The 24,925-nt window shown below is 34.0% G+C and overlaps 1 protein-coding gene across 3 annotated transcripts in view; it reads right to left on the reverse strand.

The window, feature by feature from the left end:
• The window catches only part of NRDC (nardilysin convertase), a 102,172-nt gene that overhangs the window by 25,327 nt on the left and 51,920 nt on the right, over positions 1-24,925 (reverse strand). For all 3 annotated transcript variants that reach the window (XR_006712299.1, XM_045477348.1, XM_045477347.1), the window contains 9 exons: positions 16,219-16,292; positions 11,205-11,300; positions 9,609-9,731; positions 7,763-7,820; positions 5,780-5,853; positions 4,386-4,455; positions 1,662-1,739; positions 231-351; positions 96-154 (listed from right to left, as the gene is read on the reverse strand). Coding sequence is in view for 2 of the 3 variants with exons in the window: in XM_045477348.1 (XP_045333304.1) it covers positions 96-154; positions 231-351; positions 1,662-1,739; positions 4,386-4,455; positions 5,780-5,853; positions 7,763-7,820; positions 9,609-9,731; positions 11,205-11,300; positions 16,219-16,292 (753 nt within the window). In the remaining variant the exon portion in view is untranslated. The remainder of the gene's footprint in view (positions 1-95; positions 155-230; positions 352-1,661; positions 1,740-4,385; positions 4,456-5,779; positions 5,854-7,762; positions 7,821-9,608; positions 9,732-11,204; positions 11,301-16,218; positions 16,293-24,925) is intronic.

A 24,925-nucleotide genomic window follows, 5' to 3' on the forward strand; every position in this document is an offset into this window, starting at 1 on the left:
TATCTTGGTAGGACTAAAGCATGTCTATTTGTCAGTCTGAATGCTAAAACACACTAGGATTGATTCCTAGCCTAATTCTAGTATCTATATATTACCTTTTTTCTGGGCCTAGCTTCTGCAGCATTTTCAAATACTGGAAGACAGTATGAGCAACCTGAAAACAAAATATCTGATTATGCTTTTGCATAAAGTAATATCTGTATTTTTTTAATTCCATTTTAATTATTTACCTCATAGAAATGTTCATAACCCTCATCAGTCAATGTAATAGAAATGCTGAACACTGAGTAAGTAGAATTTTGCTCAAATCCTGTCTCACCATTTCCACCAAATAGTGCAAGAGCCCAGCACCTATTGTTAGGAAAAAATGAATCCAATCAATATCTTGGGATTGATAGCCTACAAATACTTCAAATTAACAAAATAGGTAGGCTTTCTATATAAAATTTGGGAAGCTCAGTCTTTGAGGCAAATGTACTTTCCAAAGGTAAGTTTAAAAGTACAAATTTCTAAAGTACAAGGCGTCCCAAACAATTGCACTGCATGCAAGAATAACCAGAAGGAAATAACAGCCATATTTATTTGTTTAATGGAAACAAATATATATATTACAACATAGTAAAACAGGTTTATGAAGACATAGTTATTATTGTTGAAGAGAACAGTACAAAAATATTAAAATTATAGTTGCTGGGAGGCATTTCACTCATCCCTCTCGAACCCGTCTCCCAGAAGCAGCTTAAACACTTCAGATACATCTCTCCTTAGGATGTCAAGTGAGCCCTTTGACACTATCAGCTAACCTCTACAGGTTGTTTAAGAAAGAAGCAGTGAAACTGTATCTTTTCCTGACTAGAATAATCCTGAAAACCTAAAGTAAGAAAGGAGGAAGCCAGAACGAAGAATGTGAAATTCTAAAAAAGTTCAGTAATGTAGAGAGATTGAGCACATCTCAAAGCATTTTGCATTTATTATGTAAGTCATATATGTAACTATTATCATTATTCTTTTGTAATAACCCTGGCCTTTTAGCTTTCTTTGAATGTTCTGGTCCTATCAGTACTTTAAAGTACTTATTTATAATTCTCATCTTCCTTTCCATTCTTGAATTACTCTACAGAAAAATCAATCAAGGACGTACTTTAATTATTGGTCCTGATTTAAAGCTAGATTTCTGTGATTTGGCTAGGCAACTTAAGCAAATGCTTAAATGTATTAGGAAACATTCTGCTAACACAGCTGCACAGAATGTTTATAGTCCCACTATTTGTTATGCTTTCTCTGCCCAATATAGTTTTAAAGTCCACCTTTTGGATTAGGACAGTCTGGAGATCCATAGCATTTAAATAACCGACTTCTTTACTATTCAAATCTAAATTCCTGATTAGAGCTAACCTTCTATGTAACTCTGGAATCTATTTTTTTATGATTTTTTAAAATTTTGTGTACTACTTCCAACAAGGGCTAAAAGATGGCTCCCAAGGAAATAAATATAATAGGACTATTAACATAACCTAGGTATTAAGTGACTATAATTAAGCATTAGATTTGATGTTAGGCTTTCTGGCAAATAAAGTCAAAAGAATGGGTTATAGAATGTTTACTGTCTATTATTTTTCAGACATTGGTATACTAAAAATACTTATTAATTAAATACTTGCTTTTTTCTAAGGTAAGAAAGAATGCTGCCTTTGCCTTCATGTCCAACCAGCCAAGAGATATAGTGAAGTGGTTTCACCCTTTAAAAAAAATATTAAGGTCAGAAACAAAAATAATTAAGGTATAAGCAACACCAGGAAATCTTATTTCAAAGGTTATGACATTTAAGAATATGATTATAAGCTTATTATCACATAAATTCCACCACACATGAAATTATTATTAATTTGACAATAGCAGGATAAAAACAGAAAACATGGTAAAATTTAACTTCTTTATTTGAAATCACTGAATGAGTATAATCGTTCCAAAATTAAGACTACTGCTTTTTCTCTTGGACACTCAAACTTCTTTTCATGGTAAAATCTTTCATTTTTGTTTCACCCAAAATGGAAACTACATACATTCCTTATCATTTTAGAACCTAATACAGATAATGAATCACTCAGTATCTGAAAAGCTTTCAGTATTGCATCAGGCTCTGTGGTAAAAATAAATGTGTTGCTTTATGGGTCAGATAATCTAGCATTTAGTTTTAGTTTTTCCTTTAAGTAAATGCATGATCCTGAACAAGAGACTTAACTTCATTGTATTTTTCTTTTTCTCTTCACTTGGCCAACTACTTACTCATAGAGTGTTCATGACAATGTAATATAAGTGCAAGAGGTATAAAAATGCTACATTATATAACAACATACTTTAAAATCTGAGTAGTTGTATATATATTATTTAAATTGTCTTTTCCCACTGACTTCTGCTATAATTTCATAAATGTATTCCCACCAAAACAAAAATATATAGAAAAATAAAGTTAGAAAATCTAAGAATTCTTAAATTTTAAAATTAGTTTACAGAATTATATTCAGTAAACTCTTAAAAACCAAGATATAATATAATGATCTCAACTACATTAAGCAATTCCCAAACCCCACATAAGATTGTTTAAAATATGAATTTGAATTACACCTATCCTAAGACTGATGTAAGGGAAGTACATTAGTTAAAGAATGAACTCAGTAGATTACACAGTATCTGCATCTGATCTAATGGTTTTGTATTTGTAACTCTGTAGGGATAAAATTTGCTTTTTTGTAAAAACAAAATGGGTCCCTCAAAAGGCTAATTCACGTAGAGATTTGAAAAGATTCATGATGAAAAGCACATTAAAACAAACAGTCCATAAAAAATAATAACTGGATGTAAACATATAGAAACTTTAACATTCTTTGGAAAAGACAATCATGAATGACTTTTTTTTCTACTTTTCAGTGATTTTCAGGATTTCTACAATGAATCTACCTTAGTAATCAATAAGAGGATAAATAAGCCTTTGTTAATTAGAAAACTAAGCATTACCCAAAAAAAGGAGGAATAGTACATACAGTATGATTTCATTTTCATAAAAAAAGGTATGTTTCATATTCAGTTTTAATGTCTGAAAGATATATAAGAAGCTATTAATGTTGGGCCTTTTAGGAAACAAAGAAATGGGGAAGCACAGCTTTACTTTTTACTAAATACTCTTTTGTCCTATTTTAATATTTTATAAGTATTATTTTTATAGTAAAAACTTTTAAATATGCATATAATAGGGGCGTGTAGGTGGCTGAGCCGGTTAAGTCTCCAACTCTTGATTTTGGCTCAAGTCAAGTTCTCACAGCCTGAGAGATCTCACGTCAGAATCCCCTACCTGGGATTGTCTCCCTCCCTGTCTGCCCCTCCCCTGCTCACACACACGTGTTCTCTTTCTCTCTCTCTCAAAATTAAATAATATGCACATAAGAATTTTAACACTTTTGGGCACAATCTACCATAACTACACAATCAATGTACACTGCTTTTTCCTGTATTATCCTTGCACCAAAAGCAAGTAGACAATACACATGTCCTCTACTTTCTCACTGTAAGTGAGAATGGTATCATTCTTGATGGGATGTTTGAATATTCTATCACATGTGAAAAAATTTTTTACTGAACTTAAGCAACATTACTTCTGCTTGTGTGTTTATTCTTATGGTTTGGTTTTGTTGGTAATGGTTTAAAAAAAACAAGGTAAACTTTTATCAGTTCATTAGCATTTGTTTTTAATCAGAAAAGTATTTGTAGGCATTGACTGATCTTCAAAAAACATCTTAGCTCAAGCTATACTGCTCAGTTGAAATGTTTTCCTAATCTGAATAAATCTTCCCTAACTCATTACCACCTCAAATGTGTAGGTCCTTAAGATTTCAGCTGTAGTCATATTCTAGGCTCAAAATTATTTAACTTTACTTTTAACAAGATCAAATTGAGGGGCGCCTGGGTGGCTCACTCGTTTAAGCATCTGATCTGGAACCTGCTTCAGATTCTGTGTCTCCCTCACTCTGTCCCTCTCTCTCTCAAAAATAAAACATTAAAAAAAATCAAACTAAATGATCACCCCTGACAAATAAATCATAAGCTAATATATTTTTGTACTCAAAGTACTAAAGAAATTAATTACAAAAGTTAGCACTCGTACAAAGATACTTAATTTCAAAGACTCAGAAGAGGTAACCAGCTGTAAGAAAACTCTAGTTTTTATCCCAGAAGACATTAAAATATACAGCACAGTTTGAAAACTCTAGGAGTAGTGAAGTCCCAGTTTATCACATTACAGAACACTCAAATTTAAACCATTTAGTATTCTTTAAAAATATGACTCTCATTCAGTATGTATTAGAGTAAATTTGCCCTTCAACTCTTACCTGTAATGTTGCTGTTGAGGGGGAAGCGCCCATGTGATGGTCAGAGCATGAATTTTCCTGATTGGAACAACTAAACAAAAATATTTTTCAGAAAAACAGATATAAGTGTCTCTCCATAATTTTTATTATGCTACACGATTTTTTATTGCAATATATTTCATCCTCCAATAAACAGGGGAAGGTTAAATACAATGCAATTATTATTTCAAGTTGCCAATTTTCCAATTTGAATAGCGCAATTTTTAGAAATTTCTCTTCAATTTGGTTTCACAGGTGGAGAAAACATGGATAAAAAACTACAACTGAAAATAAGTTGTCACTGGGAAGAGTCAGCTTAGACAGAATGGAACAGAAGGCAGATAAAAGGTGTGACAAAAAGCCATTGATCAAAGAAAGGGAAGAGGAGAGAGACAGCCAATGGGGTGAAGGAGGAAGTGGAGGAAATACCTAAGCAATCAGGAAAAAAAGAAAAAAAACCTGCCATGTTAAAAAGATCAAAGAAAGAGAAAAGCTGAATTAAGAATATTTCTGGGGGCGCCTGGGTGGCTCAGTCGGTTGAGCGTCCGACTTCGGCTCAGGTCATGATATCACGGTCCGTGGGTTCGAGCCCCGCGTCGGGCTCTGTGCTGACAGCTCGGAGCCTGGAGCCTGCTTCGGATTCTGTGTCTCCCTCTCTCTCTGCCCCTCCCCTGCTCATGCTCTCTCTCTCTCTCTCTCTCAAAAATAAACATTAAAAAAAAATTAAAAAAAAAAATATTTCTGCAATATTCACTATGGGCAAATAATTTAAGTAAATTATAGCAGAGCTCATTGCGAAATTATTACCCATATTAAATGAAAAAAAGCAAGAGATAGAAGTGTACATATTTTATCATCTCGAGTATGTTAAAATATACCTATAGAAACTTTGTCAAAAGGAAATTTGCGAAAATGACTTCTCTACGTGGTAAGCTTTAAGGGTGACTTTCCCCCCTATTTCTTTACACTTCATTTTTACTTTTATTTTTCTTCATTTAACAAAATTGTTTTTATAATTAAGATAAAAGGAAATAATTTGAAAGTCTTATCCATCCTGTATTTTTCTCTTTTTAAAGGTAATAAAGAGCAGAGCATAGATTAAATGAAATAGGAAAGAAACAAAAACCAAAGAATAAAAAGAACAAGGAGAAAACAGGGACAAAGCATGAAACAGACTCAAGTAGCAGCAGGGTAGCAGACCAATCTGCTGCCAGTTACTGGCCTGTCACTAATTGGATCTCCTCTGTCCTTATACTTCCTTTCCAACCCAGCTATACTTTCTGTTATCATTTTCAAAGAAAATTGGCAGCCTCAATTATGTTTTAGAGAATGCGCTGAAGTTATTTCAAACAGTTTTAAACCTTTGGTTCACGAACCTCTATAAAGTTTGTTAAATGCTGGTGTGTCAAATGGATCCGTTAAATGGCCAAAGTTTGGTTTGGGTAACCCACTGAAAATAAAACACATACATTAAAATTTAATTGGCAAAAGCCTTTATAAGCAGTATCTTTAGGGATGCCTAACTGATAGGTATTTATAATCTATTCTATATACTCCTGGCTGAAAAGCATTCTAGGCATAAGCAAATAGATGGCAACAAAGCCACAAAATCCTGAACTGTCATGTCAACCTCAGTCCTAGTAATTCAAATGCCTTTAAAACTCATGGGAGACAGAAAACAATTGAAGGGGCCTCCCTGCCCAATATTTACTACCTCTATCAGCCCCATTCAGCTTCAATTCTCCTCCTGTATAAAGCTACTTCAGAAAGAAAAAATACTAGAGATATTTTTTTAATTCAACAAATATATATGAAATAATTATTAGGTATGAAGCACTGTATTAGGCATTGTGGTATTTAAAAGACATGGCCTTTCCTTCTAGAGGCTTCTCATGTGGTTGAAGATATTAACTATTTCTTCTAAAACATGGTCAATATGAATTATTATTAAATACCTAGAAGATTTTTTAGAACCAAAGTTATTAGTGAGTATTATTTAAGAGAATTTCTAAAAGTGCTTATCAGGGATTGACAGGACCTAATGAATCTCTCCAATCAATATACCTCTGATTTTATTGGCAAAGTTTCACAGTAAAACACATTTCAATCTGCCATTTAACATTTCCATAGCTCATACTCATTTCTTATCAAAACAACCAAAACCAAACAAAACAACCCTACAACTATGGCATGACTTTCATTATTTTTCCATACATAAAAGTACTGCTAATTATCAATGGAAATTTACATAAAGCCAAGTTAATAATAATCATTCAGCTGTTACTACAATATTCTAACATTTTCATAGTGAATTTTTCTTTCATAAACTTAAATTATGCCCTGGAATGAGGAACTGGAAGAAATCTAGCTTACTCACCTGATGCAAGAAAAAAACTTTTCATTTATTGTATTAAAATGCAAACTACTTAGGAGTAGAAAAAAGGACTTAAGTACTTCAGAATTTACTTTTTATATTCTTTGTAACAAAAATGTAGCAATAAAACGTATTTTAAATAACTATTATTTTGAAGAATTTGAGGTAGATAAAAAGTAGTAGTTATTTGAACTAGAACTCCATATACAATTTCTAATAAAAGATAATTTGGTTCAAATATATGAAACAGACTTTTTAGCTTGTATGGAAAGTCAATCATCACCTACAAGATTATTTATTTTATGGAGGAAAGCAATCCAAGTTCCAAACAACAGACTTAAAAATCAAACTTTCAGGGGCGCCTGGGTGGCTTAGTCAGTTAAGTGTCTGACTTTGGCTCAGGTCACGATCTCACGGCTGGTGAGTTCGAGCCCCACGTCAGGCTCTGTATTGATAGCTTAGAATCTGGAGCTTTGTTTGGATTCTGTGTCTCCCTCTCTCTCTGTCCCTTCCCTGCTTACGCTCTGTCTCTATCTCAAAAATAAATAAATACTAAAAAAAAAAAAAAAACTTTCAGAACAAAATTTGTTCTGAGGCAGGATATACAAGTGTATATATAGGCTGCTTCTCGATATAATACTTGCTTTCAAAACACAGTGTCAAACACTCTACACAGTAACAGAAAAACTCTGAATAACTGTAAAAGGAGAAAGAGCCATAAATTCTTCAGAATTATTACTTACTGTAAGATTGCAAGCTTATAAATTTTGAACTACAGACATTATGGAAACTTGGGCTCTCATCTTGGTTTCCCAATCAAAAAGCTATGTGATCTTGCTAAACCATTTTAGGTCTTAATCACCTGTTTAAAAAATAACACCCCTTCCCCAGGCAGGAGGGGTGGGGGGACCACCTCTAGGATTCATACAAGAAGATGCCTCTTTAATTCTTTAAAGCATATGGTTTATGAAAATTAATGTCTTACTTGTTTGGTATCTGAGAGAAGATTTCAGTCACCCACTTTTCCAAAGTATCCAGTGTTTCTTTGGGGAGGGCAGGTAGGAGACAGGGAAATACAATGTTGTTATTGAAGGAAGAAATGCAATTAGATTTAGGTATAAAATCTTTAGGTATAAAACAAAGGGATACTTTAATTTGGGCATTACTTGCCACTCCTTAACCAGTAATAAGTAGCAACAACAACAAAAACAATAGTTAAGAAAACCTTAAGACACATAATTTTATTAGACTCCTGTATTTCTAGCTGGTAAAGTTAGAAAACGTACACAAGTATTTGTTTTGTTTTGTTTTATAAAAAAAGGAAAATTTTTGTTTATCACTAGGCTACTGTGGAGAGCCAAGAGTAAAAATATCTCCATCCTCCTACTCTATTCTAAAACTTAATTATTCTAGGAAGGTTTCTCCCAATTAATCCACACTATATTGATCATTATTTCTCAGGATTTCATTAGTACTGTCAACATTCCATTTATTTTACATTAATTTATACTTGCTGAGGTTTTAATCTGTAAGTCTTCCTCTTAGGTTGCATATAATATGATTTCTATCTTCTTTTGATTCCTGTATTTCATACAAAATTCTTTTTAAAAGCAGATCTCGGTACAAAAAGAAACCTTTTTCCTTTATCCCACTGACTCTTTACTATTACCGAATAGTATTTGTACTTCCACCAGACACAAGTTTCACTAATTTTCAAGAGATGCCCCATTATGTAAAACACAAGATACAAATTAGACTACTCAAGTTCTGAATTTATTCTATACTATATATATAGATATTCAACTCTTAAATAGATAAATGCTAAAGCTTAAAAAACAATTGAATTTAAATTGTATAAGGTTCTCTTATCAAATATCTAGGGTTTATTTTAGAAATTTGCAACAAGCATTAATAAAGGAAACAATACATAGTTGAAGAAAAATGCGTGTTTGTGACGCACTTGGAAATAGGAATTAAAAACTGTAAATTATATACTGAATATGGAACTGCCTATTTTAACAAATGTTGTAAAAGGAATTTAGATACACATCTGTAGTCTGAACAAAAGAATCTACCATTCTATAGCCATAGCTTTAGATTCAAATCAACTTTTAGTGGACTAATTTTGATCCTAAATGTAAAAATGTTTCATATTTAAGTGCCAGGTCAGCTTCAATTTCAATTTTGACAACGAAAGAACAAAATCTCATGAAAAGGAGAGTCATAGGGTGAGAAGATTACTTTTTCAAAATTAAATGTGCAAACTATAGTATATGTCAGAAAGAAGTTTGGCAACTTCCTGAAGTGTAAAGAAAACAAAAGAAAGCTACCATGATTTCTTTAACGATAAAAAGTTAACACAAATTGCTGAAGATAATGATAAAAGAAGGAAAAGAAGTACTGATCAGTATTTTACATTTTGCTATTATCACCATGATGGATTTCAATTAATCATGCCATTTTACTGGACCCTACGTAAAGATGAAAAGACAGACACCTTGCTCTGTCACAGTTTACAGAGGCAGCAAGTAAATGTGACCTAAAAGACCAATTCATGGCCTATTAGAACATCAGTAAGCTCATAGACCAGCCTAGAGATAAGACCTATGTCTATAAAGAAAAAAACATTTGCCTGAGAATCAGATGATTTTGTGATTGCTAAGCTGTGCCACTTGCTATGTGACTTTTCCAAATCCTGACTTCCTTTAGGTCATATTAAGGTCAAGCACTAAAATAATTAATAATACCCTGCAACACTAATCAAGGCAAACAAATCCTAAGAAAGCACTACTTCAGCATAATTCTAAGGGCCATAAAAGACAATATACTACCTTTGGATTGAACCACTAAAGTCATGTAATGAGCAGAATAGTAACGCATCCAGAATTCTCTCAATCTAGCATGTGTATCAATATTATTCCTTTTTGGCTCATGTTTCAGTGTCTCAGCATTTCCTGTAAAAAAAAAAGATGAAAAACATCACAGAAATAAGTAGTTTACTTTGAACCACACTAAAATTAAAGTATTTTAAATATGTTTACTTTGTCAAAAGCCTCTATACCAAAAATGCATGCTCTGCTACTGATACATAACTAATGAACCTAAGTGACTCAAGAATATAGAATCAATGCATAACAATAATATCAACATAGGACAAAAATTCAAAAGAAACAATTCTGAAGTGTATTTTAACACATAAGGAATTAATCTCCAATTGGCAATACCTTAACAACAGTAATTGTCTTCAGCTTCTTCTCTTAATCATTAGTCTAGCATCCAATTCAGGTTTTATCTCTGAATTATTTTAATAATATTCTACATAATCCTTAAAAATATGGGGCGCCTGGGTGGCGCAGTCGGTTAAGCGTCCGACTTCAGCCAGGTCACGATCTCGCGGTCCGTGAGTTCGAGCCCCGCGTCGGGCCCTGGGCTGATGGCTCAGAGCCTGGAGCCTGTTTCCGATTCTGTGTCTCCCTCTCTCTCTGCCCCTCCCCCGTTCATGCTCTGTCTCTCTCTGTCCCAAAAATAAATAAATGTTGAAAAAAAAAAAAAAAAATCTTTAAAAAAAAAATAAATAAATAAATAAACCACATAAAGCAAGGCTGTCATATAAATTGCACATAACTGTACAAGATATACAGGGAAGCAGAACAGCCTTTGAATGAAGTACTATTTAGATCAATTCATCTCAGATTCTACCTTACGGTCAAAAGCATTAATATAAGGCTATAACTGAATTCTAACACTAAGAAAAAGCCATTATAAAAAACATACCATTTAAACAGCTTACCATTTAAACAAAATTTGGTCACATTGCTGAATCTCTGTTGATAAAGGGAAATACCAGGTTGGGGTAGAGCACAGACTTTATAATCATATAAAAATAGAGGTTCAAATCTCACACCCAACACCGTGTGATTTAAGCAAATTAAATAACTTCCCTGAACCTGTTTATCTTTAAATGGATATGATAATGGGACCCAGTGCATAACAATGTTAACAATGATCAAATGAGGTAATTCATGTAGTGTTAGCAGAGTATCTGGCAATCAAAAAGCATTCACAAAACATTAAGTGCTATTCTTGATATACCTAATGTCAGAAAACCAAATACATGCATGCTCAACCACTTTCTATTTGAGAAGCTGTGTACCAATCCTAAAAGGTGCCCAGCTACTCTGCTTTCACAGTCTTCCATTCTTAATCAACTTTGCATATTCTCAATCTTCCTCAATTAGAAAATAATCTAATCCTGAAACCAAGATTGCACTGTATATTAATTAAAATTTAAATTAAAAAAATAACACTTCTGCCAAAAGAAGAAGGAAGAGGAGGAGGAGGAGGAGGTGGAGAAGAAGGGAGAGGAGAGGGAAGAGACGGAGGAGAGGGAGGGGAGAGAAAGAAGATGAAGGTATAAAGCATCTTACCCCAAAAAAATTTCCCCATAGGATGTCCAGGTCTAGCAAGGCTTCCAAACAACATTTCCTTTCTGTTTGCATCAGAAGGTCTTGCAAGTTGATATTCTGTCAGTTTTAAAGAAGCACTTTTAATAAAATAAATTCAGTATTTGCTTTATTATTAGAAATTCAAGAAATGAACTGCACAGGACTGAAAGTAACGAAGTAACAAAAATTAATTTTATGAATTGTGTGTTATAAGACTGAAGTGGAGAACTCAATGACCCAGGTCAGGCTCTATGATTTAACACATTCTGTATCTTTAGGCAATCAATGCACCTTCCTAGAGGTTTTCCTTTATTTTCAAATGAAACAAGATAGTTAATGATCTGAAGGTTTCAATTCTAGGATGCTATGTCCAAGAATTTACTGATAAAGTGCTTTAATAAGATGTTAAAGCAAATTTCTCATTACCTGGGAACTCTGTCACACATACTGTTTAAATTTCCTCTAAAACCAGCTATGTCATTAATAAAATATTAATTGTTCAGAACAATCACTTTGAAGTCAGAAATATCTTGTCTAGAATCCAATTCTGCCATTTACTACGCTGTACAACCTTGAGGATAGGATGTTACCTAACTTTCCTGATTCTATTTCTGCATCTATAAAATAGAGTTACTGGTACTTAGTTCATAGACTTTTGATAAGAAATAAGACAAGATATATTCCTTCAACAATTACTCACTGAACATCTTCTAAGAGGCAGGTAGTACTGAACCAGTTGCTAGAGGCAGAAATGTGAAGAAAAAAAAAAAAAAAAATGGACCCAGTCCCTGCCCTCAAGAGTTTACATTCTAGTAAAGGAGATAAACAATAACTAAAACAAACAGATTCTAGACATAATGTCAGTGGTAGGTGCTAGAAGAAAAATAAAACCGTGTAAGAGAATGGAAAGTGACAACAGGCCATAAAAGGCCTAAGGTGGTGACAAGTGAGCAAAATCCAAATAAAGTGAGAATGATGTCATAAGAAGTTTTGGGGAAGTTTTCCAGGTATCGAAATTATAAATTCAAAGGCTTTAAGACAAGAAATATTTTAATGAATTCAAAGGCAGCAAAGAGGCCAGTGGAGTAGTTTAATAATCATAAGAGCTTAGGGTCAGTAGAAATTACAGTTTGCTATGGGTAAGTGGTAAAATGCATAGAGTAATTTAAATATATATAAGGGCTGTCACTTAACCTAATTTTGTCTTATTTGTGTGTGAATTTATTTTGGGTAAGGGGGAGGCTCAGGAAGGTTTTCCACAGAATGACTCAAGCTGAGTATTGAGGGACAAACTAGGGTCTTCTAGGAATAGGAACGGAAGGAGAAATGGGAGTGTGTAAAACATTTTAAGGAGAAAAAACTTAGAAGGAGGTTATGGCACCTCTGAAAAACAGACACAGTTTTTGAAAAAAATTGGCTTACTTCTGTAAGCCTGTTTCATTACACGTCAAATAAGGACAATGGGGATAACAATCACAATAATGCACATAAGTAGTGCTCAAACTGTCAGCTATTATCATTTATCATAGGAGTAATGGCAAGGCATTGCAGATGTTTAATAAGGAGTGACATTATCAGATTTGGACTTCAATAAGTTCATTCTGGTTGTGAAAGTAGAGAATGGGTGGTAGGAAAGCAAAAGTAGAGACAAGAAAACTGATTAGGGGCCATCACTGTAATATTTGCTGAAGAGAGTAGAAAGTGGTGACAGTAGGGATAGGAAGAAACAAAAGTAAACATATTCAAAATACTTTAGTTATAAATCATAAAGTCTAAGTCAACAATGAGACAGCAATATATATATATATATATACCTTCAACAAGTAAATAATAAAAAAAACTGTAAAAAAAATATGAAGATATGGCTATAACATGAGAAAAACAATTCCTAAGTGTGGCAGATTGAATAATAGTTCCCAAAGATGTGCACATCCTAGTCTCTAAAATCTGTGAGTATGTTACCTTACATGGTAAAAGGAACTTGGTGGGTATAAATTAAATTAAGGATCCTGAGAAGGAGAGGTTATCCTGGATTATCTGGGTGGTCCCGATGTAATCATAAAGATCCTTATAAGAGAAAGGCAAGAGGATCAAAGTCAGAGAAAAGATCTATGGACAGAAGCAGAGTTCAGAGAGGAGAGAAGATTCTACTCTGATGACTCTTAAGATAGAGAAAGGAGCCATAACCTAGGGATGTAGATGGTAACTAGAAAGTGGAAAAGGATAGGAAACAGCTTCTCTCTTATGGCCTCCAAAAGGAATGCAGCCTTAATGAAATAATTTAGACTTACCTCCAAACATTTAAGAAAACAAATTTGTGTTATTTTGAGACACCAAGTTTCTGGTCATTTGTTTCAGTAGCAAAAGGAAGCTAACAGACATGTAAACATATCCACAAAAAATTATCTATGCACAACAACTGATAAAAATAGAGTATAAATATCTGAACACTTAGAGAACACATTTTGCTACTTGGTTAGATTAAAAAGGTTTTGGACATATCCTCAGTCTCAATCACTAAGACATATTCTGTAGGAAATTACACATATTTATGTGAGAGCATGAACTATCACTAAAATAAAAAGCTAATCATTAAGAACATTTTTTTTTCCTCTACAATCTTCTTTTAAGAATAAGCTAATCCCATTTTAAAACCTACCCTATAGACATTGACATGAGTTTGTTACCAAATGTATTCAAGAAAACTGTAAAACACTAAAAACACAGCTATCTGCAATGGGTAAATAAATGCTTATAAATATAAGTGTATAACCACTCCTTTGAAAGATTAGGCCCAAAACAGATTGCCAATGCAGGGCACAGTGATAAGAGTAATGAAGTTAGATCTACATAATAAATTAAAAACCCAGGAAAGAATCTTTTTTATAAGCAGGTAGAGAGGAATTTTTTTAAAAAAGTAAAATGAGAAGAGGAATCTGCCAGGAAAGTTGAATCTCCCTTCAACTCCTCTTACATGGAATGGGCCATCCAAGCAAGCAGGCAACTGAAAACATGCAAATGAGTTAAGAATGATAGAAGAAAGCCTATCACAGCTGAACAGAAGAAAACAACACCAGATTATTGAGCTTTCAAAACTCGTTAATGAATACTAAAGTTATTACACCAGTTACAACTTAACAGCAACCTCATCTCCCTGATCTCAAGTAAACCCTTCACACTTAGAAGGTTAAGTGACTAATGACATATATCTAGCTATCTGTATCAGGTCACAAATTGAACTAGGTCTCCCATCATCAAAACAAATAAATGAACAAAACAAAAACAAAAAAACAAAACCTTTACCTTAAGTTCATTTTAAACCAAAACTACTTAGTACATGTGTATGTATGTACATATATCACATGTATATGTCCATATATATATTTCTGCATATTTCAAAATAAAATATATTCTAACTTAAACTTATAAAAACCAAATTAAAGATTGTGTAAACACCAACACTTCAACCCAATCTAGAAACTGTATGAAGAAAAATACTTCAAAGTACTTAAGACAGAAGGTGCTTTCTTCAAAAGTAAGAAAGACTTTCAGAGTTTTCCTTGGTTATTTTGGTTTATCAACCACTCAACAAATACTTATCTGGGCTATGATAAAAGAGGTAGTGTGGTAGGCAAATAACGAAAGTGAAGAAAATAAATCCTTGATTGTAAGGAGCTACAAGAGCTAAGAGGAATACAATTCCGTCCCACCCTCTTTTACAAATAAGTTGAGGGCCACAGTCAGTTAAATTTCTATAAGTAAAACAAAAATCTGCTGACGTCCAGGCAGACGGCTCTTTCTATCCATCTACAGTTTACTCCTCTTAATGAATGTAGTAAGTCATTATTACAACCCAACAATGAATTAAGACAAAGAAGAGAAACAAGAACAGAAATCTGCCTCTTGGGCTGTGGCAAGCCAAGCCTAACCTATATGAACCGAAAGTCCCCTCAAGTCTAGTATTATTTGTTTTCAATGCTAAAATAAGGTAAGCAGGGCCATTCTATGGTGGTGCTATTTACCAGTACTCTGTAATTAACGGTATTTATAGCATGGCTCTGTAATGAAGCCTCACCCTATATAAGTACAGTTTTTCCTTATGGTCTTCATTCTTTAAATCCTAAAGACAAGAAAAACTCTTAACAAAATTAAATGCATTTCCTATTCAGGGATTTAGTTTCTTTATTCATAAATATATCACAACTGTTTTCAGAACTACCAAAATTCAAGCCATAGACCTAACAAAGGATAAACCATTTATTTATTTGTTTATTTTGAAGGGGGGAGGGGCAGAGGAAAAGGGGAAGAGAAACTCTTAAGCAGACTCCATACCCAGTGCAGAGCCCGACATGGGGCTCAATCTCACGACCGTGAGATCATGACATGAGCTGAAATCAAGAGTCAGAAGCTTAATAGACTAAGCCACCCAGGCACCCCCCAGTATAAGCTATTTAAGTATCAGAATGTTACTTAAAGCTTCAGAGAAAATGTCTCTTCATTCAGAAAGAGTTATGTTAACTTTTAAAGTTTTAACACCTGGTATTAACTTTAAGACTTCTGCAAGGTCATGATCTTGCTGTAAGTGGGTTCAACCCAGCATCGGGCTCTGTGCTGACTGCTCTAAGCCTGGAGCCTGCTTCAGATTCTGTGTCTCCCTCTCTCTCTCTGCCCCTCCCCTTGTCACGCTCTCTCTCTCTCTCTCTCAAAAATAAATAAATATTTAAAAAAAAAAAAAAAAGAATTAAGCTACTGTCCTGCAAAAGATTAGTCACTATGGTAAAATGCTCAAAAACTAGACTGAAAAACAATCATCTATCATTATTTTATTTCAAATCTACAATGAATTACATTTTAATGGTTCAAGAATATGACACATTTATTTTAATTTTGCCCTTTATGATAAAAGGATAAAATGGTCCAGTGATAATAATGATAAATGTGCTAAATAACTAGTCAATGCAAGAAATAGTCGTAAGATATAAAGTGCTTCTCTTACCACTATCAACAGCTTCAACTTCACGGTCAATTGCATCTCTGATCATTAGTGGATGGATGAAAAACTGAGCCCATCTGAAAAACAAAACACAAAAAAACCCTAGCATTTGTTTTTGTTCATAAAAATCTTTTCATCTGTTCATCTGTTTTTTTAAGAAATTTACTAAGTTGGAAATTTAGTTCATAATCATGATATGTAAAATCTAAGTAATATTCTGCATTTCTGTATTTTAAAGTCTACAAACTACCTTTTTTTCATTATGATCTATAGTACCCATACAGAAAAGTTCATAAAACATGGACATAAAGACTAATGCATAGGGGCACCTGGGTGGCTCAGTCGGTTAAGCATCGGACTTTGGCTCACATCATGATCTCATGGTTCATGAGTTCCATCAAGAGTTCCAGCCCTGCTTCAGGGGACTTTGAGCCCTGCCTCAGGTGAGCTTGAGTCCTGCTTCAGGTGAGCATGAGCCCTGCTTCCCCGCCCCACCCCACTCTCTCTCCCTCTCTGCCCCTCATGGGATTCTCTCTCTCTCCCTCTCACTCCATTGCACCCTCTCTCTCTCAAAAAAAAACAAAACAAAACAAAACAAAATAATGCATAACTACAAGGTAAAAGTCTGAGCGGCTACCACCCAGGTCAAGAAACCGACCCAGGCCAAGAAACACTGTCAGAACTCTAAAAGCACCCGGCACCTATATCCTAAATGTTATGATAATCACTTCTCTGCTTTATAGTTTGTACATATAAGTACATATATGTACTTCTAGACCAGTGTTTCTTGACCTTTCTTTTTCCCATTATCAACCCTAAGGAGCCTTTTCAGATTTTCTCCTAATCACTCTCTTTGAACTTTTAATATCACAGATACACTGTTTATCTGTATGTATATCTGTGATTTCATATAAGGTATATAAAGCCTACTCTTATTCAATGCAGGGTTACAAATGATTAACTTTTTTAAGTTAAAAGTTAAAATTTTAAAGGCTATCAAATATTTTACTTTGCTTTATAATTGTATTTGCTTTTTAATGTAATTTAAATTGTGATGCATCAAATTACATGTGTATCCATTTATTAATAATAGCAATGCAAATAAATTTTAATTAACATCTATTTTTCCAGCAAAATAAAAGCAATTGAAAAAATTAATTTCCTACAATTTTTAGTAAACTTTTCACTTTTGCTTGATCCAAAAAGAAACTTCTAGCTTAACTGGCTACTAGATATTAAGACAATCAAAATTTTCCTTTCAGTACTTGGCATAACTAACGGGTTAAATAACTTGTTCAATTAAATAAAGTAGAATATTTTTATTTAATTCCAAAGTCATATACAAAAACACAGAGTATCAATACCCACAAAGCAGGTAATGAAACCAACTGGCACATGCAATGCAGATCACCTCTAGTGATGACTCCAAGATCAAGCAATCATTTCAAAGTTCTCCAATCATCTATGCACCAGTTTTGTAGCACTGACAGTGAATGTGCTTTGTATTATCTTCTATGAATTCTTATCACTGTAAATGGTGCTCATGTGATACTCAAGTAAATTAAAAACAGAAATTAAATACTAAGTAAAGATTTTGCCAGCTAGGGTTAAGCTTTGGAAGGCCACAAACTATTATAATATTGAACATTTTTTCATCTAGAAAGAACCAATTTTTGCCACCAATGGGAATGCTCCCTGCTGAGAATGCATGTTCTAAACAATCCAGTTTTATTTTTTATTTTCTATAAATGGAAATATATTTTATGTATTTTTTATGTCTGACTTATTTACCTATTTATTTTAATAGTCATCCACGATGGTACATGTGGCTATGGTTCATTTATTTTCACTGCTGTAGAATATTCCACTGCATGAAGTTACTCATCCAAGCTACTGCAAATGGTCATTTGGGCTGATTACAGGTTTAGACCATTACAATCAATGCTACCATAAATTCTTACAAATGTGTAATATGCACATTTGCACAAGTTTGTCTAGGTATAAATCTAGGAAAAAACTCCTAGGTAATAGTATATGCAAGCATATGTTCAACATCACTAGCTAAAACCAATATTTTTATCAGCAGTTCCAATTCCTCCATTCCTCCAAAACCTCACCCTGGTATAATCAAACTTTCAAATTTACTACAACTTTCAAGAGTACAGTTAAATCTCAAACTGGCTTTAATTTACATTTTCCTGACTCCTAATGAGATTGATTACCATTTCATACATTTATTAATTATTTGAATTTTTTCTTTGGTAAAATACTTAAAGCTTTTTTCTACCCTGTTGTATTTTTTCTTGATTCTAATATATATTCATTTTATATAATATTTAATTATGTTACATACAATTATACATATAATCTAATAATTAAAAATTAATGACAGTTACGTTTAACTTTTTTAAAATTAAAGAATTATTTATTTGGCGGGGAGTGGGGGCAGAGACAGAGAGAGAGGGAGAGAGAATTCCAAGCAGGGTCCGTGCTGTCAGCACAGAGCTCCATGAGGGACGCTTCAACTCACAAACCATGAGATCATGACTTGAGCCAAAATCAAAGAGACGCTTAACCCACTGAGCCACCAAGGCTTATATTTTAAATATAAGTCCTTGGTTATGTGTGTTGTAAATATATTCTTCTACTTTATACTTGTTTTTCCCACACTCCTTATGGTATCTTTTGATGAACATAATGTAGTATTCATTTTTCCTTATTTTTTGTGCTTTTTGTATCTTGTTTGATAATTCTTACTGGGGCTAAAGTTATACTCATCTCTAAAACTTTTAGTTGTACTTTTTACTTTTTGGTCTATAATCCACCTGGAATTGACTTTTTGTGTATGTTGAGAAGAAGTCAAGTTTATAGAAGCCCAATTATCTTGGAATCATTTCTTTAAAAAGTTCTTTAATCACTGCTACACAGTGCCCCTATCAAAAAGCAAGTGTCTACATATGTGTTGGTCTATTTCTAGGATTTCTGCTCTGTTCCATTGGTCTCTTTGCTTAGCCTTCTAATACCATAATGTCATCATTACAAAACAAATCTTAGTATCTAGTAAGTCCTGCTATCCTGTTATTTTTCCTATGCAAAAATAATTAGCCCTCTGCCTTTCCTTATAAATTTTAGACTTAGTTTTTTTTATTTAAAACTACATAAATCTTCTGAGATCTTGGTTGCAATATCGCTGAATCAATACATTAACTAAAGAAAACAGGTATCATTAAAAATAAATTAAGCTTCAAATCCGTGAATAGTACTTTTCTCAAATTACTTAGCTCTTCCTTAAAATCTCACAATAAGGTTTTAATATATTCCCCAAAAAGAGTCTTTACACCTAATTTTTGGAATAATTTCTGAGTGTTTATTTTTTATAGCTTTAAAGGTATTTTAACTATCACTGCTATGGAGAAATACTACTGACTTATATATTAAACATTATCAATTTTATCATTTTTATTTTATGTATCAAGCCACACTAATAAATTATGTTAAATAGAAGTGATCACAATCTGCATCTCCTTCTTATATCTGATCGCAACTTGAAAGCTTTCCAGGTTTTACCATTAAATATAAGGCTTGGTTTAAAATATCAAATATCATCTTGAGAAAGTTGACTTACACTCTGTTAGCTAAGAACATCTTGATGACCAGATACTGAATTTCACCACATATTTTCTACATACATTTTTCCCTTCAATCTGACAATGTGATGAACTGCATTAATTGATTTTCTCATGTTAACCCTACCTCATAATTTTCAACCCAACTCAGTATTACTGTATCTTTATTGCTATTTGTATGTGAGTATGGTCTACAGTTCTTTTTATATTATACTTTCTTATATCAAGAGGTCATACTACCTTCATAAATGAGGGAGGAATTATTTATTCCTTCAATTTTTTGTAGACCTCTAAACCTAAAAGTTGATTTTTGAGATTTTTCATTACACATTCATTTCTTTGTTATAAGATTATTCAAACTTAAAAAAAAATTTTTTTTAATGTTTATTTTTGAGAGAAAGAGACAGTTTAAGTGGGGGAGGGGCAGAGAGAGACGAAGACACAGAATCCAAAGCAGGCTCCAGGCTCTGAGCTGTCAGCCCAGAGCCCAACACAGGGTTTGAACCCACGAGCTGTGAGATCATGACCTGGGCCAAAGTTGGACACTTAACTTACTGAGCCACCCAGGCTCCCCAGATTATTCAAACTTTTTAATTATAATTTCTCTTGTGTGGGTTTTATAAATTATATTTCTAAGAATTACACACACTTTTTTTTTTCACTTACTGGCATAAGTATTCAAAATATCTTATTATATTTTCAATATCTGAAAAATCGTAAGTCATATTCATTTTCATTCCTGACATCTGCAAGTTATTTTTTCTTCCCCTTGACCAGTCTCGTGAAAGGCTTATCTATTTCATCAGTTTTTTCAAGAACCCACATCTAACTTTCTTGAAACTCTGAGAAATAATTCACATACTGCAAAATTCCCCCTTTTAAAGTGCACAACTGGGGCACCTGAGTGGCTCAGTCGGTTAAGCATCTGACTTCAGCTCAGGTCATGACCTCACGGTTCAGGAGTTCAAGCCCCACGTCAGCTCTGTGCTGACAGCTCAGAGCCTGGAACCTGCTTCAGATTCTGTGTTTCCCTCTCTCTCTCTCTGCCCCTCCCTGCTCGCACTCTCTCTCTAAAATAAATAAAAAAGTGCACAACTGAACAGATTTACTACTTTCACAGGATTGTGAAAACATTAACACTAATTTCAGAAAATTTCATTGCCCACTAAATAAACCCTATACCCGTTAACAGTCATTCCCTTTCCCCATGTTCCTAGTCCCTGGCAACCACTATTCTACTTTTGGTCTCTACGAATTTATCTAATCTGAGAACTACAGACTAAAGAGACATACTGCATGCAATGCATGTACCTTGATTGGATCATAGATCAAAACAGCTAAAAAATAATTGGAGGACAATTCAATTTGAATACACTCTACATATTAGATAATGTAAGGGACTATTAAATTTTCTTAGGATATGGTATTATGGCATTGTAGGAAAATGTCTGTTTCAATAGGAGATGCACATTTACGTATTTAAGGGTAAAGTATCATGAAGCCTGGTTACTTTGAAATTGTTCAGAAAAAGAATATATAGAGAGATAAAGCAAATGAACAAGAAAATGTAATGGGTATCATTTGTACTATTCTTTCAACTTAAAGGTTCAAAAAATTATAGAAAGATATGTACTGATACTATGCATTTAAGTGAAATAGTACATATGGTATAATTCTGTTTTTTGTTTTTTGGTTTTTTTTTTTTAATTTTTTTTTTCAACGTTTATTTATTTTTGGGACAGAGAGAGACAGAGCATGAACGGGGGAGGGGCAGAGAGAGAGGGAGACACAGAATCGGAAACAGGCTCCAGGCTCTGAGCCATCAGCCCAGAGCCCGACGCGGGGCTCGAACTCACGGACCGCGAGATCGTGACCTGGCTGAAGTCGGACGCTTAACCGACTGCGCCACCCAGGCGCCCCATAATTCTGTTTTTGTAAAAAGAAATACACACACACATACACACACACACACACACACACACACACACACACACACACACAAACATATAATGTTAACTGCTATAACAAAAGGGCCAAAAATGTCATTACTCAATCAAAACAGAAGTTTATTTCCTGCAACTTTGACAGTCCAGGCTGGATTGAACCAGATTAAGCAGGTAGCTCTCCTCCACTCAGACTTTCAGGGACTCAGGCTTATAATGGCACTGTTGTTTTCAACATGTGACTTTCAGAGTCATTTACTTTCCAGCTGAGGTGTAAGTTCAGACATTATCTCTCTTACATTTACACTTCAATGGTGAGACTTTCCACAAGGCCACTCCTTGTTGTTGCAGGGGAGGCTGAAATTTTTCATTCAAGTTGGGCAGCCATGTTCCAACTTCAACTCTTAACACTTGAGAAGAGATTTCACTGGAAAGCAAGTACTCTATCAGTCATTAAAAAAGGGAACTTGGCTTGGGGTGCCTGGGTGGCTCAATCAATTAAGCGTCAGACTTTGGCTACGGTCATGATATCAGCAGTTCATGAGTTCGAGCCCCACACTGGGCTTTCTGCTCTCAGCACAACGCCCGCTTCAGATCCTGTCTCTCTCTCTACCCCTCCCCTGCTCACACTCTCACTCTCAAAAATAAATACACATTTAAAAAGAAGAGGGTAGAGGGTCTTGGCTCCTATGCTGCTTCCAGCCCAAACCAGTTTGTACTCATCCTTCAGGTCCTAGAAAACACACCTCCTTCATGTAGCCTCCCTTGATTTCTCTTTTTTTTGTGAGTTCCTTTGAAATTAAGAATTGATGCCACCTAACGTCACTTAATTAAAAAAATTTTTTTAATTATTCCAAATGTCTTCCCTTTGCTGGTTTGGAAGTTTTACACTCAAATCCTGTTCTTTTAGAAGTTACCCTAGAAAATATTACATGCATCCTTTTAACTTTTAACTTATCAATGTCTAATGTTAATCAATACCTTACCCCTCAAAATACCTTTTACTGTATTTACCGTTACTCCTGACTGATATGCCATTGTTGCTTTAATTTTGTACCTTTAAATTTTCACTACTGTTTTAATCAATGTTCATTTATATTTATTCACATAAAATGACTTTCATTGTTCTTTTTTTCATCTCTGATCTTCATTTTCCTTCTGCCTGAAATAAATCTTCAGAAATTTCCTTCAGTAAGTTGGCTGGTGGCAAACTTAATTGTGTATCTGAAGGTCTATTTTACAATCATTCTTGAAAGATATTTTTGCTTGGGGTACCTGGGTGGCTCAGTCAGTTGGGCATCCGACTTCGGCTCAGGTCATGATCTCATGGTTTGTGAGTTCAAGCCCTGCATCAGATTCTGTGCTAACAGCTCAGAGCCTGGAAACTGCTTCGGATTCTGTGTGTGTGTGTGTGTCTCTCTCTCTCTGCCCCTCCCCTGCTCGTGCTCTGTCTCTCTCTTTCTCAAAAATAAAGAAACATTAAAAAAAAAATTTTTTTTAAAGATATTTTTGTTTGGTATAGAATTTGTGGTTGGTATTTATTTTCTTTCAGGCTATTGCAGATATCCAACTGTCTTTAACCTTTCACTACTCTGAATAGTCATTTATCAATCTAATATACCTTTGAAGGAAATTTGACCTTTAACCTGGCAAACATTTCCTATATTTGGTTTTCTTCAAATCACTATGTTTTTCTACATATGGATTTCTTTAATTTTTTTAAAGATTTTATTTTTAAGTAACCTCTACACCCAATATGGGGCTCGAACTCACAACCCCAAGATCAAGAGTCGCATGCTCCACCAGCTGAGCCATCCAGGCACCTCTGGATTTCCTTTAACGTCCACCTTTGGAATTTGTTAGGTTTCTTTAACCTTTAATTTGATGTTCTGGGAAGTTTCCAATGATCAACCTTTCAAATATTGTGTCTTCTCTATTTTTCTCTCCCACCTTCTAAGACTCCAAGATATACTGACACTTCTGCTATATCCTTTATGCCTCTTTTCTTTTTCTCTGTATTTATTCCCCCCTCTTTATGTTGCATTTGGAACATCTTTTGGCCTTTCAGCCTTTCGGTTCACTAATTCTGTCTTCAACCATATCTACTCTTTTCTTAAACCAGGGAATTAGGTTTTCCTTTTTTTTTTTTTTAAACATTTACTTATTTTGGGGAGAGCACAAGTTGGGGAGGGGCAGAGAGATTGGGACAGAGGATCTGAAGTGGGCTGTGTGCTGACAGGCTGACACAGTGAGCCCAATGTGGGGCTCAAACTCACAAACCGCGAGATTATGACCTGAGCAGAAGTCAGACACTCAACCGACTGAGCCACCCAGATGCCCAAACCAGAACTTTAGGTTTTCAATTTCAATCATCCAATCTCAGTTCAAGATATTCTTTTTATTTTTATTTTTATTTTTATTATCCAAATCTCATAGGCCATGTTACAGTTTCCTATTCCTTGCAACTATATTCAAACTTGTGCCTTCTTTCTTTAAAAACAGAAAGTACAAACATTTTTATAATTTGTGTCTAACCATTCCAATGCCTAAGATTTCTAATGTATTAAAAATCTTTATTTTCTCTCTCTGCCCTTCCACCTTCTCTCAATCCAAAATATATAAACATTTTTTTTTAATCCTCGTTTTCTGTTTTAACTCATGTCTTGTTTTGTGTGCCTGCTTACGTTTGACTAAATGCTGATCATTTTACTTGAAAAACTATTTATAGGAGCAATGCAAAGCCTAGGATGAAGAATTTTCTTGTTCTTTTTTCTCTTTTGCACATTTATTTGAAGTACAACTTACCAAAAAAAAACCCTATATATATTTAAAACACACAATATGATGATTTGATTACGTATCCTTTTGAAGTGATTACAATTAACACATCACCCTACATAATTTCCTCTTTGTATGTGTGTGAAAGTTGAAGATCTATTCTTTTAGCAAACTTCAAGTGTACAATACAGTATTATTAACTACGGTCCCCATGCTGAACACTTTATCTTGAGAACTTATTCATCTCATAACTAAAGACATGTGCCCTTTGACCACCATGTCCTCATCTTCCCAGCTTCTGGTAACCACTATTCCAGTCTGTTTCTATAGAGTTTGGATTTTCTTTTCCTTCTTATTTATTTT

The sequence above is a fragment of the Leopardus geoffroyi genome, chromosome C1, assembly GCF_018350155.1.
Source record: "Leopardus geoffroyi isolate Oge1 chromosome C1, O.geoffroyi_Oge1_pat1.0, whole genome shotgun sequence".
Taxonomy (NCBI): domain Eukaryota; kingdom Metazoa; phylum Chordata; class Mammalia; order Carnivora; family Felidae; genus Leopardus; species Leopardus geoffroyi.